Genomic DNA, 16,616 nt, shown 5'->3' with positions numbered 1-16,616 from the left:
TCTCTGCCTCTCTCTGTGTCGCCCATGAATAAATAAATAAAGTATTGAAATAAAAAAGAAAAAGAAAATTCTATTTCTAAGAAATTAACATGAATACATAATATATATTATAAATTAATATGGATTATCCTGAAAATCTTGAAATCTTTATCAACATATACCATAAACAAACACTTGTAAAACAATCAATGTGATTCATCATATCAACAAGAGAAAAAACAGGAACAATATGATCCTCTCATTAGATGCAGAGAAAGCATTTGACAAAATACAGCATCCATTCCTGATCAAAACTCTTCAGAGCGTAGGGATAGAGGGAATATTCCTCAACATCTTAAAAGCCATCTACGAAAAGCCCACAGCAAATATCATTCTCAATGGGGAAGCACTGGGAGCCTTTCCCCTAAGATCAGGAACAAGACAGGGATGTCCACTCTCACCACTGCTATTCAACATAGTACTGGAAGTCCTAGCCTCAGCAATCAGACAACAAAAAGACATTAAAGGCATTCAAATTGGCAAAGAAGTAGTCAAACTCTCCCTCTTCGCCGATGACATGATACTCTACATAGAAAACCCAAAAGCCTCCACCCCAAGATTGCTAGAACTCATACAGCAATTTGGCAGCATGGCAGGATACAAAAAAATGCCCAGAAGTCAGTGGCATTTCTATACACTAACAATGAGACTGAAGAAAAAGAAATTAAGGAGTCAATCCCATTTACAATTGCACCCAAAAGCATAAGATACCTAGGAATAAACCTAACCAAAGAGGTAAAGGATCTCTACCCTCAAAACTACAGAACACTTCTGAAAGAAATTGAGGACGACACAAAGAGATGGAAAAATATTCTATGCTCATGGATTGGCAGAACTAATATTGTGAAAATGTCAATGTTACCCAGGGCAATTTACACGTTTAATGCAATCCCTATCAAAATACCATGGACTTTCTTCAGAGAGTTAGAACAAATTATTTTGAGATTTGTGTGGAATCAGAAAAGACCCCGAATAGCCAGGGGAATTTTAAAAAAGAAAACCATATCTGGGGGCATCACAATGCCAGATTTCAGGTTGTACTACAAAGCTGTGGTCATCAAGACAGTGTGGTACTGGCACAAAAACAGACACATAGATCATTGGAACAGAATAGAGAACCCAGAAGTGGACCCTGAACCACTTAGTTGATTATGATCAACTAATATTCGATAAAGGAGGAAAGACTATCCACTGGAAGAAAGACAGTCTCTTCAATAAATGGTGCTGGGAAAATTGGACATCCACATGGAGAAGAATGAAAGTAGACCACTCTTGCACCATACACAAAGATGGATGAAAACTCGAAAGTGGATGAAAGATCTACATGTGAGACAAGAGTCCATCAAAATCCTAGAAGAGTACACAGGTAACACCCTTTTTGAACTTGGCCACAGTAACTTCTTGCAAGATACATCCATGAAGGCAAAAGAAACAAAAGCAAAAATGAACTATTGGGACTTCATCAAGATAAGAAGCTTTTGCACAGCAAAAGAAAGAGTCAACAAAACTAAAAGAAAACCTACAGCATGGGAGTAGATATTTGCAAATGATGTATCAGATAAAGGGCTAGTATCCAAGATCTATAAAGAACTTAGTAAACTCAACAGCAAAGAAACAAACAATCCAATCATGAAATGGGCAAAAGACATGAACAGAAATCTCACAAAGTAAGACATACACATGGCCAACATGCACATGAGAAAATGCTCTGCATCACTTGCCATCAGGGAAATACAAATCAAAACCACAATGAGATACCACCTCACACCAGTGAGAATGGGGAAAATTAACAAGGCAGGAAACCACAAATGTTGGAGAGGATGCGGAGAAAAGGGAAGCCTCTTACACTGTTGGTGGGAATGTGAACTGGTGCAGCCACTCTGGAAAACTGGGTGGAGGTTCCTCAAAGAGTTAAAAATAGACCTGCCCTATGACCCAGCAATTGCACTGCTGGGGATTTACCCCAAAGATTCAGATGCAAGGAAACGCCGGGACACCTGCATCCCGATGTTTCTAGCAGCAATGTCCACAATAGCCAAACTGTGGTAGGAGCCTCGGTGTCCATCGAAAGATGAATGGATAAAGAAGATGTGGTTTATGTATCCAATGGAATATTACTCAACCATTAGAAATGACAAATACCCACCATTTGCTTCCAGGTCGATGGAACTGGAGAGTATTATGCTGAGTGAAGTAAGTCAATCGGAGAAGGACAAACATTGTATGTTCTCATTCATTTGGGGAATATAAATAATAGTGAAAGGGAATATAAGGGAAGGGAGAAGAAATGGGTGGGAAATGTCAGAAAGGGAGACAGAACATAAAGACTCCTAACTCTGAGACATGAACTAGGGGTGGTGGAAGGGGAGGAGTGTGGGGGGCGGGGGTGAATGGGTGACGGGCACTGAGGGGGGCACTTGACGGGATGAGCACTGGGTGTTATTCTGTATGTTGGTAAATTGAACACCAATAAAAAATAAATTTATTAAAAAAATAAAAATAAAAAATAAAATAAAAATTAAAAAGAAACATATACCATAAACAGTAATTGTAAACTCAATGCTTATGGAGGCAAAGCAGGAGACACAAGTAAGTGAAGAAACTCGTCGAGGACATGAGCAAACAGGAGACACATGCCTCACATAAAGGGAAAGCCTCTGCACAGCATACCCTTGAGTATGGGCTCAAGGCACCAGAAGTGATCTATAAGAAAAGTTCAAAATCCAGAGTTCCTCATGTGTGTCATAATTTTAAGTGTTAGCTCAATTGACAGAGGAAACTAAATATATCCAGGGGCCTCATTTAGTCTATAGCCCACTTGTGTTTTTCTATTTGCTATGACTGTTTCCAATGGCTGTGCATAAAACAAATACTTGGACATCAAACCTTTCCTAAAGCATCAGGATCATGTTTTACCAAAAAAAAACTAGGCCCCACCTTCTAATGAAAATTGCTGTGAAGACTCATAACACCTACTGTCAGAATTTTCCAATGCTTGTTTCAACTATAATCTATTTGTATTTATTTCCCCCAGATAGTTAACCAAACAGACAGTGAGTTCAGAGGAATGCTGAAGCTAAGTTATTAAAACAATTACCATCTGCATTGTCACTACCTAAATGCAGATGTTTAACACTACTGTCCTGATTATGACAGGGCCCAATGCATTTAAAAGGCATCCTAAGACAGTCTATTGCACAGCTTCAACTAAAAAAGAAGGTTCATGATTTTCTATGGCTGCAATTGGGAAAACCCTGCTTGTAATAATCAGAATGGTAACAAAAGATATAAAATCTTTAAAGGATCAGACTCTACTTATTAAAAGACTACTCATAAAGACTACCCATCTGGGTGCCAGTGAGTGACTGATAGTTGGAAGAAAAGGCAAGTAATATTTAAGCCAACAGATATGACCAATAATTTTCATTTTAACTTCTCAAAGAGATAGAGACACATGAAAGCCTAATGTTGGAGAGAGTTGAAGGAAGTAGCAGCTATCAAACTCCAGCTCTTCCAGAGATTTAATTTTTTTTACATCTCTAAATTTATATATGTATATTTATTCCTTCAGTAGTTCTTGGCCAAGAGTTTTATCAGAATCTCAAAAAACTACTTCCAAATACACATGTCTGTGTACACATGTTATTGGATTTACTCAAAATCTTCAGGGGACAGTTTAGCCTTGTAAGTTTTTTTAAAGTTTCCTAGTTGACTGTGATCCGCCAGCACAATTCTAGCTGAGAACTAGAGCAGTAGACAATCATGTCAGTCTCATCTTTCACCTATGTGGCCAATTCTCCCTATCATTTGAGAATTCAGCCAAACAAAAAAAAAAAAAACAAAAACAAAAAACAAAAAAAAACGAGTCATTTATCCAACCTACATTTAATCCCTGGGTAGAGGTAGAAAAAGGACTAATAAACTCAAAATGCAACTTGATTCCATTATTTATACACTCCTTCCTTCCCATTAAGACACTTTAGATTCTCAAGCATTGTTTAGACTCTTATCTAAGTGGCTATTCTGCCAAATAGGATAATATGTCAGTTAATTATTTGTTTTTTCCTCTTCTTGCCTACTTTTTTTTTTTTTTAAGATTTTATTTATTTATTCATGAGATACAGAGAGGGAAAGAGGCAGAGATATAGGCAGAGGGAGAAGCAAGCTCAACTCGAGGAACCTGATGCGGGGCTTGATCCCAGGACCAAAGACCATGCCCTGAGCCAAAGGCATATGTTTAATCGCTGAGCCACCCAGGTGTCCCTCTTCTTGCTCACTAAATCAACCACCTGTTCACTGCCAAACTGATTTCTTCAGAATCCTTCTAGAATTGAACTTTAGGCAAGTTTACTACACACTCACTTGTTCCTAAAGGAAGAATGATTATCCCTGAAAATTGAAGACACCTTGCATAAATGTAAAAACTGAAGAAAAGCAAACACAATCAAAAGCCCTCTTCTTGTTATTTCCCCTCATTTGCTGAACTTCCAAATTGCTCTGAATATTTCTGCTTTATCCTTTTCCCTCTCTTTTGTTCCTCTTAAACCATGGCTAATGAAAGATAAATCCTGTCCATTTTGATAAATGCTTTTTTATCAAGTAGGAATGTCTCAACAGCAAGATTTTATATTGTAAAATCCATTTGCTTTGTGTTTTCAATAAAGCCTATTTCCAAGGATAATTTTGCTTTCCTGTGTTGCTTTATACTCATTAAAAAAACAAATTGGGTGAGTAAAAATATTTGAAAATATGGTTTTACCTTTAACACATTCCGTGTTCTCATAAATATTTGCCATAAATACAGAAAAGAAAGCTCCAATCTCTAATGCTTCCTTACAAGTATCATTATTTAGGGGGAACTGAGTGGCTCATTCAGTTGAGCAACTGATTCTTGGTCTTTTTCTTATTAAAAAATTATTTTTTATTGGTGTTCAATTTGCCAGCATATAGAATAACACCCAGTGCTCATCCCATCAAGTGCCCCCCTCGGTGCCCGTCACCCATTCACCCCCACACCCCGCCCACCTCCCCTTCCACCACCCCCAGTTCGTTTCCCAGAGTTAGGAGTCTTTCATGTTCTATCTCCCTTTTTGACATTTCCCATCCATTTCTTCTCCTTTCCACTTTATTCCCTTTCACTATTTTTTATATTCCCTGAATGAATGAGACCATATAATGTTTGTCCTTCTCCGATTGACTAAGTTCATTCTGCATAATACCCTCCAGTTCCATCCACCTGGAAGCAAATGGTGGGTATTTGTCATTTCTAATGGCTGAGTAATATTCCATTGGATACATAAACCACATCTTTATCCATTCATCTTTCGATGGACACCGAGGCTCCTTCCACAGTTTGGCTATTGTGGACATTGCTGCTAGAAACATCGGGATGCAGGTGTCCCGGCGTTTCCTTGCATCTGAATCTTTGGGGTAAATCCCCAACAGTGCAATTGCTGGGTCATAGGGCAGGTCTATTTTTAACTCTTTGAGGAACCTCCACCCAGTTTTCCAGAGTGGCTGCACCAGTTCACATTCCCACCAACAGTGTAAGAGGCTTCCCTTTTCTCCGCATCCTCTCCAACATTTGTGGTTTCCTGCCTTGTTAATTTTCCCCATTCTCACTGGTGTGAGGTGGTATCTCATTGTGGTTTTGATTTGTATTTCCCTGATGGCAAGTGATGCAGAGCATTTTCTCATGTGCATGTTGGCCATGTGTATGTCTTACTTTGTGAGATTTCTGTTCATGTCTTTTGCCCATTTCATGATTGGATTGTTTGTTTCTTTGCTGTTGAGTTTACTAAGTTCTTTATAGATCTTGGATACTAGCCCTTTATCTGATACATCATTTGCAAATATCTACTCCCATGCTGTAGGTTTTCTTTTAGTTTTGTTGACTCTTTCTTTTGCTGTGCAAAAGCTTCTTATCTTGATGAAGTCCCAATAGTTCATTTTTGCTTTTGTTTCTTTTGCCTTCATGGATGTATCTTGCAAGAAGTTACTGTGGCCAAGTTCAAAAAGGGTGTTACCTGTGTACTCTTCTAGGATTTTGATGGACTCTTGTCTCACATGTAGATCTTTCATCCACTTTCGAGTTTTCATCCATCTTTGTGTATGGTGCAAGAGTGGTCTACTTTCATTCTTCTCCATGTGGATGTCCAATTTTCCCAGCACCATTTATTGAAGAGACTGTCTTTCTTCCAGTGGATAGTCTTTCCTCCTTTATCGAATATTAGTTGATCATAATCAACTAAGTGGTTCAGGGTCCACTTCTGGGTTCTCTATTCTGTTCCAATGATCTATGTGTCTGTTTTTGTGCCAGTACCACACTGTCTTGATGACCACAGCTTTGTAGTACAACCTGAAATCTGGCATTGTGATGCCCCCAGCTATGGTTTTCTTTTTTAAAATTCCCCTGGCTATTTGGGGTCTTTTCTGATTCCACACAAATCTCAAAATAATTTGTTCCAACTCTCTGAAGAAAGTCCATGGTGTTTTGATAGGGATTGCATTTAATGCATATGCATTAAATGTGTTTTGATAGGGATTACATTAAATGCCTTGGGTACCATTGACATTTTCACAATACTAATTCTTCCAATCCATGAACATGGAATACTTTTGCATCTCTTTGCGTCTTCCTCAATTTTTTTCAGAAGTGTTCTGTAGATCCTTTACCTCTTTGGTTAGGTTTATTCCTATGTATCTTAAAAGCCATCTATGAAAAGCCCACAGCAAATATCATTCTCAATGGGGAAGCACTGGAAGCCTTTCCCCTAAGATCAGGAACAAGACAGGGATGTCCACTCTCACCACTGCTATTCAACATAGTACTAGAAGTCCTAGCCTCAGCAATCAGGCAACAAAAAGAAATAAAAGGCATTCAAATTGGCAAAGAAGTCAAACTCTCCCTCTTCACCGATGACATGATACTCTACATAGAAAACCCAAAAGACTCCACCCCAAGATTGCTAGAACTCATACAGCAATTTGGTAGTGTGGCAGGATACAAAATCAATGCACAGAAGTCAGTGGCATTTCTTACACACTAACAATGAGACTGAAGAAAGAGAAATTAAGGAGTCAGTTCCATTTACAATTGCACCCAAAAGTATATGATTCTTGGTCTTGATTCAGGTGATGATCTGAGTCATAAGATCCAGCCCTGAGTCAGGCTCAGCACAGAGTCTACTTCAGATTCTCCCTCACCACCTCCTGCTTGCATATCCCCGCTCACTCCCTCTAAAACAAATAAAATCTTTAAAAAGAAAAAAAAGGAAGGATGAGGATCATTGTGAGCCTGGGTGGCTCAGAGGGTTAAGCATCTACCTTTGGCTTAGGTCGTGATCCTAATCCTGGGATCAAGCCCGGTGCTTCAGGGTACCTGCTCAGTGGGAAGGCCTCTTCTTCCCTTCCATCTGCCTTTCCTCCTTACTCATGTTTGCTCTCTCTCATGCTCTCTTTCTCTCAAATAAATAAAATATTTAAAAATAAAAAGTATCATTATTTAAAGTGAAACCCTAGACAGTTATTTCCAAATATTATCATTCAGTAAATGCTTGAGCTTCCAAATATGAGAAATCGACCCTATCTATGGCAAACAACAGTGTTTCCACAAGGGCAGCCACTGAAGGCAATGCATGTCAACGAAAGCACAGGGAGACTAGCAAGTGTGGTCATCACCAGCTCCCCATGGCCACCTACCACCCCACTGAGGAACTACATAGGCTGAGCAGGAGCTACTCTCCGGAATGGGAGACCTCACCGTGGTACATGGCTGGCAGAGTGGCTACCAGCACAAGTAGATACCCCCTGTAGGATGTCATGACCGGATTCCCTTGCTCTCATCTTCTGAACCTTAGGGCCTAGAGTGCCCACGGCGTATTACAACCTGCTGCGTTCTCCTCGCATTTACACTCACCCAAGCTACTCCTCTGGGTCACGGTCTCCTACTCATCCCCTAAGCCTCTGCACAGTACTCAGCCTCCATCATCACCTCACTCCCCTCTAGGCCTTCAATCCTGGGCTCTGAGTACACCATCTACTCCCAGGCACTAACGAGAAGATTTTCTTTCTGGGGTAGATGGGGGGCTGGGAGATGGAACTTTGCCTTTTACATATGCATCACTTTTCCCTAGGCCTCCCTGCCTTGGTTTTGGAGTTGCTTCCATGATGACAGGACCTGATGTATTAAATTCAGCATCTGTGTGTACATATATATATGTGTATGTGTGTGTGTGTGTGTGTGTGTGTGTGTATGTATATATATATGAAATAAAATCTTTTACAGCTAAATATATAAATATATTTATAGTGTCAAACACTTTGTAAATAAAGTTGATCTGTACCTTGTTTTTTGCTTCTATATCTGCATTCTGTAAAAGCAGCTTCTCTGCTATTGATACATTGTCACCAAAGGCTGCATAATGGAGAGCGGTGTTGCCCTTGTTGTCCTTAAGATTTGGATCAGCACCGTGTTCCAGCAGAATAGTTGCACATGCCTCTTCTTGGCATTGTACAGCCTGTCAGTATTACACCAAGAAACAGAATATAATTTTGGGGAATTTAAATTAAACATGTCACAGGTTTAGCAACAACTTATGTTTAAATGCAACAAATGTTCATTCCAAGTAATTAAATCTAATCTATCTCAGGCAGACTTAGCTGTGACCACGTACCTTCATTAGAGCTGTCCTACTTTCATCATCACGGAGGTTGAGCTGGCATTTCCTCTCTACCAGGATAGTCACCACATCTACATGGCCATTGGCACAGGCCAAGTGGAGAGCAGTCCTGTGAAAGTGAAAGGACTTGTCAGGAAATTACAGTGTACTATTTCAAAACATGCAATTAATTAATGTAATTGTAAATGTTAAATAGCATGTTATTCTTATGACTTCAAAACAAAGATTTAGTTTTCTTTTGAAGAAGGTATAATATTTATTAGTGATTATTCACCACTCTATTAAAAGAGCAGCCTATCTGATTAGGAAGAGCATGACCTCAGGAGGCAGCTCAAACCTGGGTTTGATTCCTACTTGAACTCTGTCACTTAATAGTTATCACTTAGCTTTTTCACAATTTCCTCATCCACAAAATGGGCATAGAAATACTTATGTTGGGTCTCCTGTTTGGCTCACTATGAAGAGCATGTGACTCAATCTCAGGGGCCAGGGGTTCGAGCCCCATGTTGGTTATAGACATTATTAAACAATAATAATAATAAATAAAATAAAGCATAGTTATCTCACAAGACCTCACCATGATCCTTAAATGGGGAACTATGCAAAGTGTTTAGAATACTTCCTAGGAGAAATATTATAACTACTACTACAACTTACAAAGACAACATTCAATTAGGTAAACTGATCCAATTATGCCTTCTTTGCAGCTACGTTTTAAGGATGAGCAAGAATACTATATTTCAATGATTCCAAGATGCTCATTTTGACACCTTTTAATATCTCTGACATTGCAATGCAATTTATAATTCAAAATGTCTTACATCTATAAATGGCAGTATTTTAAAAAATTTCTCCTTGGTACATAATGTAGTGGGGCATCATACAATCTATGGTGCCTTAAATGAAATAATGACATATACAACAGGTCTATTGCACTTCTAGTCATATGGTCGGCATTTTTCAAGAACTAAAAAAAGTTCTAGTTCTTGAAAGCTTAATGGGAAAAGAGGACTAAAATAACAAAAGAATTTTTTTAAAGTAATTCTTATTTTGATTTTCAAGGAACTTTAAGCCAAAAGAAACTGAGGATTCATGACCAGGGACAGCTCATTTTATTAAACATTTAAATATATGGAAAATATTTAGATTTATAGAAATCAAGTATTTCCAATTATAAATATTCGTATTTAATACTATTATAAATTTCAAAAAGGCAGGTAAAGGTTATCTTCTACAATTTCCTATCTTCAGAAATGTTTTCATTTGACAGGAAGTTCCAAGGAAAAGCTTCAGTTGAGATTAAGTCCTAATACTTTGATTTTAAATTTCTTATCTTAGGGGCACCTGGATGCCTCAGCTGGCTTAATGTCTAACTTTTGGTTTTGGCTCAGGATGATCTCAAGGTTTATAAGATGGAGCCCCACATTAGGCTCCGTGCTCAGTGTGGAGTTTGCTTGAGATCCTCTCTCTTCCTCTGTCCCTCCACTCTCCCACGACCCTCTCTCTCTTTTTAAAATAAATAAATCTTTAAACATTAGAAAATAAAGTAAAATTTCTCTTAGCAGTGCCTGGCTGTCTCAGTCAGTAGAGCATGTGTCCTTAATCTCTCTATACAGAGATTACTTAAAAATAAAAGTTTTTAAAAAATAAAAAAAAAATTTCTCATCTTGCCCGTACTGGGCAACATGAAGTCTTTTTAAGAATGAAAAGATCCTGAGTAGATTATGTCTGCTACGTAACCTGTGTTTAGGTTCTGTTTGATAAATAGATGGACTAAAAGGGTAGATACATACATTTGGGGAGTTCAATATTTTTTAAAGATTTATCTATTTGAGAAAGAGAGAATGCATGAGTGGGGTGAAGGTCAGAGGTAGAGGGAGACAATCTCAAGCAGTCTCCCACTGAACATGGAGCCCAACAGGTTGTGGAGCCCACAAACCTGAGATCATGACCATAGTCAAAATCAAGAGTCTGATGCTCAACTGATTGAGCCACCCAGGCACTAGGAGAGTTCAATATTTTTAAAGAAAACTTTTAAAAGTAAAGTAATACTTTTGAAATAGGAATAATCATTTATATTTGCTATTTTTTATTTTTTCAGAAGACGGATACTACTAAAATTCTATAAGCTTTTGCAATATCATTTATATTTACTAGTTTTTATTTTCATAAGGATTTAACTAAAATAAAATTATCATTTACTTATTACATGTTATAAAGCTGCACATAACAAAAAACATGTGGATATATTTAATGTATGCATAATAAAATCTACAAGTACAGATAAAAATATTCCCCTTACTCCCAAAGAGGCTAAAGGTTGTCAGAAAATACCATTCCCCCACCCCTCAAATAATTTTAACTAGAAAGAGGGACACCTGGGTGGCTCAGTCACTTAGGCATCTGCCATTGGTTCAAGTCGTGGCTTATGTTAAGGCAACTTAACATATATAAGTACCATCATTCTTTATCTTCACAAAGCTTGCAGATGGAAAATGGGACTTTATTCCTTTTTTTTTTTTTTTTTTTTTAGATTTTATTTATTTATTTGAGAGAGAGAGCACCAGCAGAGGGGAGAGGCCGAGGGAAAAGCAGACACCCACTGAGCAGGAAGCCTGACCCAGGGCTAAATCCCAGGACCCAGAAATCATGACCTGATAAGAAGTCAAAAGAAGCCAAATGACTGGGCCATCCAGGGGCCTCTATTTCATTCCTTTAATATTCCCTGTAAAATGAATATATATAAATATATATATGTATTTTAATAGTTTTATTTATTCATGAGAGACACAGAGAGAGAGGCAGAGACACAGGCAGATGGAGAAGCAGGCTCCATGCAGGGAGCCCGATATGGGACTCGATCCCAGGACCCCAGGTTCACGCCCTGGTCCGAAGGCAGATGCTCAACCGCTGAACCACCCAGGCGTCCCTGAAGATATATTTTTTTATCTGATACACATATGTCGTAAATATTTTGCAAGTACATTCACATTTATTTTGTTAGTATTATTTTATGATATACAGAGGGTTTTAATTTTTTATGTGGCTAAATCAACCTCCAGAATTCTTGCTTTTACAGTCATTCTTAGGATGGTCTTCAGGATGGTCTTCACCAACATAAGAAACGGGCATATAAGAATTTGTGTTTTCTTCTTTCGTACTTTATTTTGCATATTTAACATTTTTAATCTGCATTCCATCTGGAACTTATTTTTATGAGATAAAATTCTAGTTAGTTTTCTTCAAATAGCAGATATATCATCAACACTATGAATGATTCACCTCTTCCTACTAATATGAAGTGTCACCAAGTGACACCAAGTGTCATCAAGTTATAAAGTCTTAACATATATTTAGATGTTTGGCATTTTCTATTCTGTTCCATTCATTCATCCGGCTTTTCAGCTATTAGCAAACGAATAATTTGTGGAAATTTAAGCTACATTTTTAATATCTAGAAGGGAAAATCTGTCTATTCTAAAAAAAAATTCTCTTTTTAAGTTTTAATTTTAGTTCCAGTTCGTTGACATACAGTGTTACATTAGGTTCAGGTGTACAATACAGTGAATAATCCCAAAAATTTTTTAATTTGATCACAATAAAAAAAGAGAGACAGCATGTATAAGCTCAAAATTTAAAACCATAACGTTTTTATTGCATTATGGAATACTGATAAACACGGGCAAAGTACACATTTTCAGAAAAATGAGTCTTCCTATTCACGGACAGAACCATCTTCCCAATTCAAAATCTCCTTCCAAGGTCTCTCATAAAATAATATAGGTATGAACTGTACACAGATATAGAAGTCAGACATTGCCCCGTATCCAAATAATTTTCAGTCCATATGTTGAGCAATTCTGGGAATTACTACTCTCAGCATGCACTTTTTAATAACATTGGTATAAGAAGATGTCCATTAAAAATAAATTACTATATACAGTTCATTCCATTTCTTTTCTCTTTTAGGATTTTATTTATTCTTGAGAGACAGAGAGAGAGGCAGAGACATAGGCAGAGGGAGACGCATGCTAGGAACCCGACTGGGGCTCTCAGGACCCAGGATCACGACCTGAACCAAAGGCAGACGCTCACCCACTCAGCCACCCAGGTGCCCCCTTAATTTTGTTTCTACTACTATTGAAAATCCGTTAAACCATGGCAAAACTGTCTGTAACGTGCTCCCTACGGAGAATTATGAACGGGTCCAAAGGCAGCTGAATATGTCTTGTTGCTCAGTGGGCCGGAGTAGACCCCAGGTAAGGTTCCACGACCTAGGTAGGTGCTGCGGGGCCGCCGGAAGAACGATGGCCAAGCGCCCTGGGGACTCACCCAGGACTCAGCTGTCCAGACTCAGGCCGGCAAGGTGAGCGCCTCTCCCCGTCCGCCCTGCCTCCCCACCCCCCGCCGGCTGCGAAGTCCCTATTACCTGTTCATCTTGTCTCTGTCATTCAAGTCATTTATCCCCAGCAACAGAATCCGCTGCACTTTCGCTGCGTTGCCCCCACTGGCAGCTTTGTGGATCTTTCTGAGATCTCCGACTCGGACGTGGTACCCGGGGCCCGGGTCGGCGAGTTTGGCACCGTTCAGGCGCCGCGAGCCGGCCCTCCGCGGGCTGATGTTGAAGCCCAGGGGCTGCTCGCCCCTCTTACCCCTGAAGCTAAACATTTTCTTCATTGCGAAGCGTTCGGGCTTCACAGACACAGGTCTTCGCTGCCTCCAGAGCTCAACACTTGGCGCTAGAAATAAGGCAAGCCCGCCTCTCGGAAACCGCCCAGCGACCGCGCGCAAGGATTCGGAATCTTCCTGCACAGAACAAACGTAACCCAGCAACGCTGCTAAACGCGAATGCGCCTGCGCGCTCAGAAACTGCGTCACTGCGCCTGCGCGCAGAGGGCCGGCGGCCAAGGGTGCCCAAAGCGCATGTGCAAAGCCCGAGCTCTCAAATCCCCGGATTCCCTGGGGCTGAGCTGGCTTCCCTTCAAACGTTGCCGGGGTGGCTGAGCGTTGCGGGACGTTTACGAAAGACTCTGGGGTGTGGAAACGTAGTCTCCCGGGGCCCTGAGTGGCTCGGTGGTTGAGTGTCCTGAGCCCGGATTCTGGGATCGAGTCCCACTCTGCTTGTGTTTCTGCCTCTGTCTCTGTCATGAATGCGGAAATAAAATAAAATCTTTTTTTTTTTTTTTTTTTTTTTAAAAAAAAAGGAGTCTTTGTCTACGACTAGGGCTCGAGTGCATGAAAGCACGTTCCCCCAGAATACTTCCCTGACGAATGCTCTCCCTCAGGCTATTCCTCTTCCACCACATCCCTCGGGACCCGTCGGTCTCCATGGAATGGAGCGGACGCAGCCAACAGAAAACTGTGCTCGGGTCCGGCTCGGCAAAGTGTGTCACGTCACCCAGCGCAAGCTCACAGGGGGAGAACAATTCATATTCCCTACATGAAATGAAAACGCGTTTCGGCATGCCTCAGGACCCTCCCATTGGGCCTTTTGGCCCAGCTTTGCGTTTACATTTTATTTTTATTTTTTGCTGTGATTCCCCAATTTGATATTTAATCAATCCAAGTTTTAGTTTGGAGTGTGGTGCAACATTTAAGATTTTTTTTTTTTCTGAGAGAGAGAGAGAGTGGGAGAGAGAGAAAGAGAGAGAGAGAGAGACAGAGGAATATGAGCTGAAATCAACAAACACAAAAAAATAAAAATAAACAGAGGCTTAACCAACTGAGCCACACAGGTGCCCCAACACTTAAGAACTGTTTTAAAAAAATAGTTAGTTGCTTCTTCTAAATAATACATCTTTTCTCACCTAGCTTAAAATGCCACTTTATCATAAATTCTGCTATGTTTTTCTGATTCTGTGTTTTACATTGGGTTCAACTGACCAGTCGTCTTGTCTCAGTACTCTACCATTTTAACTTCTTTATAAAATATGTTTTAGTATCCATTACAGGTGCATAGTTCCCTTCTTAATCTTCTCTTTCTGTATTCTCTTGGCAATATATACCTCTACGTTATTTGAAATGAATTTTTAATCACTATGCCAAATTTAAAGAATTCATGGTGAGAATTTGTAACTACATTAAAAGAATTAATATTAACAGAATCAATCTCCTTGAATCAGTGTATTTAGATGCATGTCGTGTCTTTGAGTTCAAGTCTTACTTGATATCCCTCCTTAGCTTCCAGGAGGTTTTTCCCTTATGTAAATCCTGAATACTTCTTGATGTATTTATATCTGGGCTTTTTCATTTTTCTACTGCAATGATATATTTTTCAATTATAACTTGTAAATGGTAGTTCTTTTTATGTCTGTGTAATTATTTGGCAAATAGTGAAGAACGTTTAAGCTACATATTTGTTAATAGAATTTGGCAGATTTTGGTAGGTACTTAAGGAAGGCACAAATTGGACGGTAAAGATTTCACCAGAAAGATCTAATATTGAAGAATCATATGATGCAGTTGACACAAAATCAAGTAAAATGCAAACAGGATGGGTTGTTCATATATACGTGTATGTGGCATACATGTCTACTTATATGCTGTATACTGACTGTCTACAGAAACTCCTTTTAATTTGGTAATTGATCCTCTAATTACAATGGGACTATAGGTGATATTGTGGGTGACACAGATAGAAAAAGGCAGGAGCACACCCATGACAACAGTTAATAAAAAACCTACCCCCAAACTCACAAGATTCCTACTACATTTTTTAATGACTTTAAGAATTAACCAAAGTAGGAGCCCCTGACTGGCTCAGTTAGTAGAATATGCAACTCTGGATCTTTGGGTTGTGATTTTAAGGCTCATGTTGGGTGGGGAGCCTACTTTTAAAAGGGAGAAAGTGGGGGCTCAGTTGGTTAGGCATCTGCCTTCAGCTCACATCATGATCTGAGCGTTCCTGAGATCAAGCCCCTTGTCAGGCTATGTGGTCAGTGGTCAGTGGGAGCCTGCTTCTCCCTCTCCCATTGCTGCTCCCTATGCTTGTTCTCTCTCTCTCTCTGTCTCTCTCTCTCTCTCCCCCAAATAGATAAACTCTTTTTTTAAAGGAATTAACCAAAAAACCTAATGACAACTACTGTTGCATAAGATGCACCAGCAAAATTGGGAAGTTTAGTGTCTATTTTTACAGAAAGACAAATGCATAGATATAAATGTAGGCACTTGTTTTAGAGGCCATTTAATGTCATTTTGTGTGTATAGGTTGCATGATTTGGCAATAAGTTGTTTGGAATGAGCAACCTAGAAACTGAGGGGGTCAGCATCTTCAGAAATTGCTGCTGGAATGACCTGCAGAACTCTGGAGAGCACTAGGGTCTCTCCGGTTAGGAGGTGGCTAGTTCCAGGACAGGTGTCTTCATTGGTGGAAGAGCAATGAACAAAAACAAAGAAACAACATTTCTTGGACCTATTCAGCTTAGCCAGAACAAATGGTTTTGGTGTGTGTGAATGATTTCAACTATGATCATCAAGCATTGGTCTCCTACAGATGCCAGCTAGAAAATTATCTTTTTGTCCTTAGAATTCCCCAGGGTGACTTATGAGACCAGTAAAGGCTCTCTGCAGTGACAATTGAATAGAAGACTCTGACATTTCCTCATGCAGCCTGCAATGAGAGGCAACGACATTACCAGGCTATAAGGAGATAAGAACTCCACACCAGGACTCCAGGTATGTTGAAGAATTTGGTTGACTGTAGTGTTTTTGTATAGATCAGAGATACTCAAAGGAAATATGGTGGTCCAACTCTGAGACTCTGTGCTCCTTGATCAAATGCTATGTGGATCCCCCAAAGACTTTCTCACAATCACCTGAAATCTAAGATATCCATTCCCAGACTTCTGTGGAAAATAATTTTAGATCTAGAACAGACATCCTCTGGAAAGTTCTTGA

At 39.5% G+C, this 16,616-nt stretch overlaps 1 protein-coding gene across 4 annotated transcripts in view; it reads right to left on the bottom strand.

The window, feature by feature from the left end:
* The window catches only part of ANKRD30A (ankyrin repeat domain 30A), a 132,454-nt gene extending 118,941 nt beyond the window's left edge, over positions 1-13,513 (bottom strand). For all 4 annotated transcript variants that reach the window (XM_055308662.1, XM_055308663.1, XM_055308665.1 and 1 more), the window contains exons 1-3: positions 13,150-13,513; positions 8,715-8,829; positions 8,385-8,558 (exon numbers count right to left, since the gene is read on the bottom strand). In XM_055308662.1, the coding sequence (XP_055164637.1) occupies positions 8,385-8,558; positions 8,715-8,829; positions 13,150-13,397 (537 nt within the window). In that variant the 5' untranslated portion in view covers positions 13,398-13,513. The remainder of the gene's footprint in view (positions 1-8,384; positions 8,559-8,714; positions 8,830-13,149) is intronic.
* Between the last annotated feature and the right edge of the window lie 3,103 nt (positions 13,514-16,616).

This window comes from Nyctereutes procyonoides, unplaced genomic scaffold (assembly GCF_905146905.1).
Source record: "Nyctereutes procyonoides isolate TBG_1078 unplaced genomic scaffold, NYPRO_anot_genome, whole genome shotgun sequence".
NCBI lineage: Eukaryota > Metazoa > Chordata > Mammalia > Carnivora > Canidae > Nyctereutes > Nyctereutes procyonoides.
Note: the sequence above shows the minus strand (reverse complement) of the source record. Positions and strands in the feature narration are given on the sequence as shown.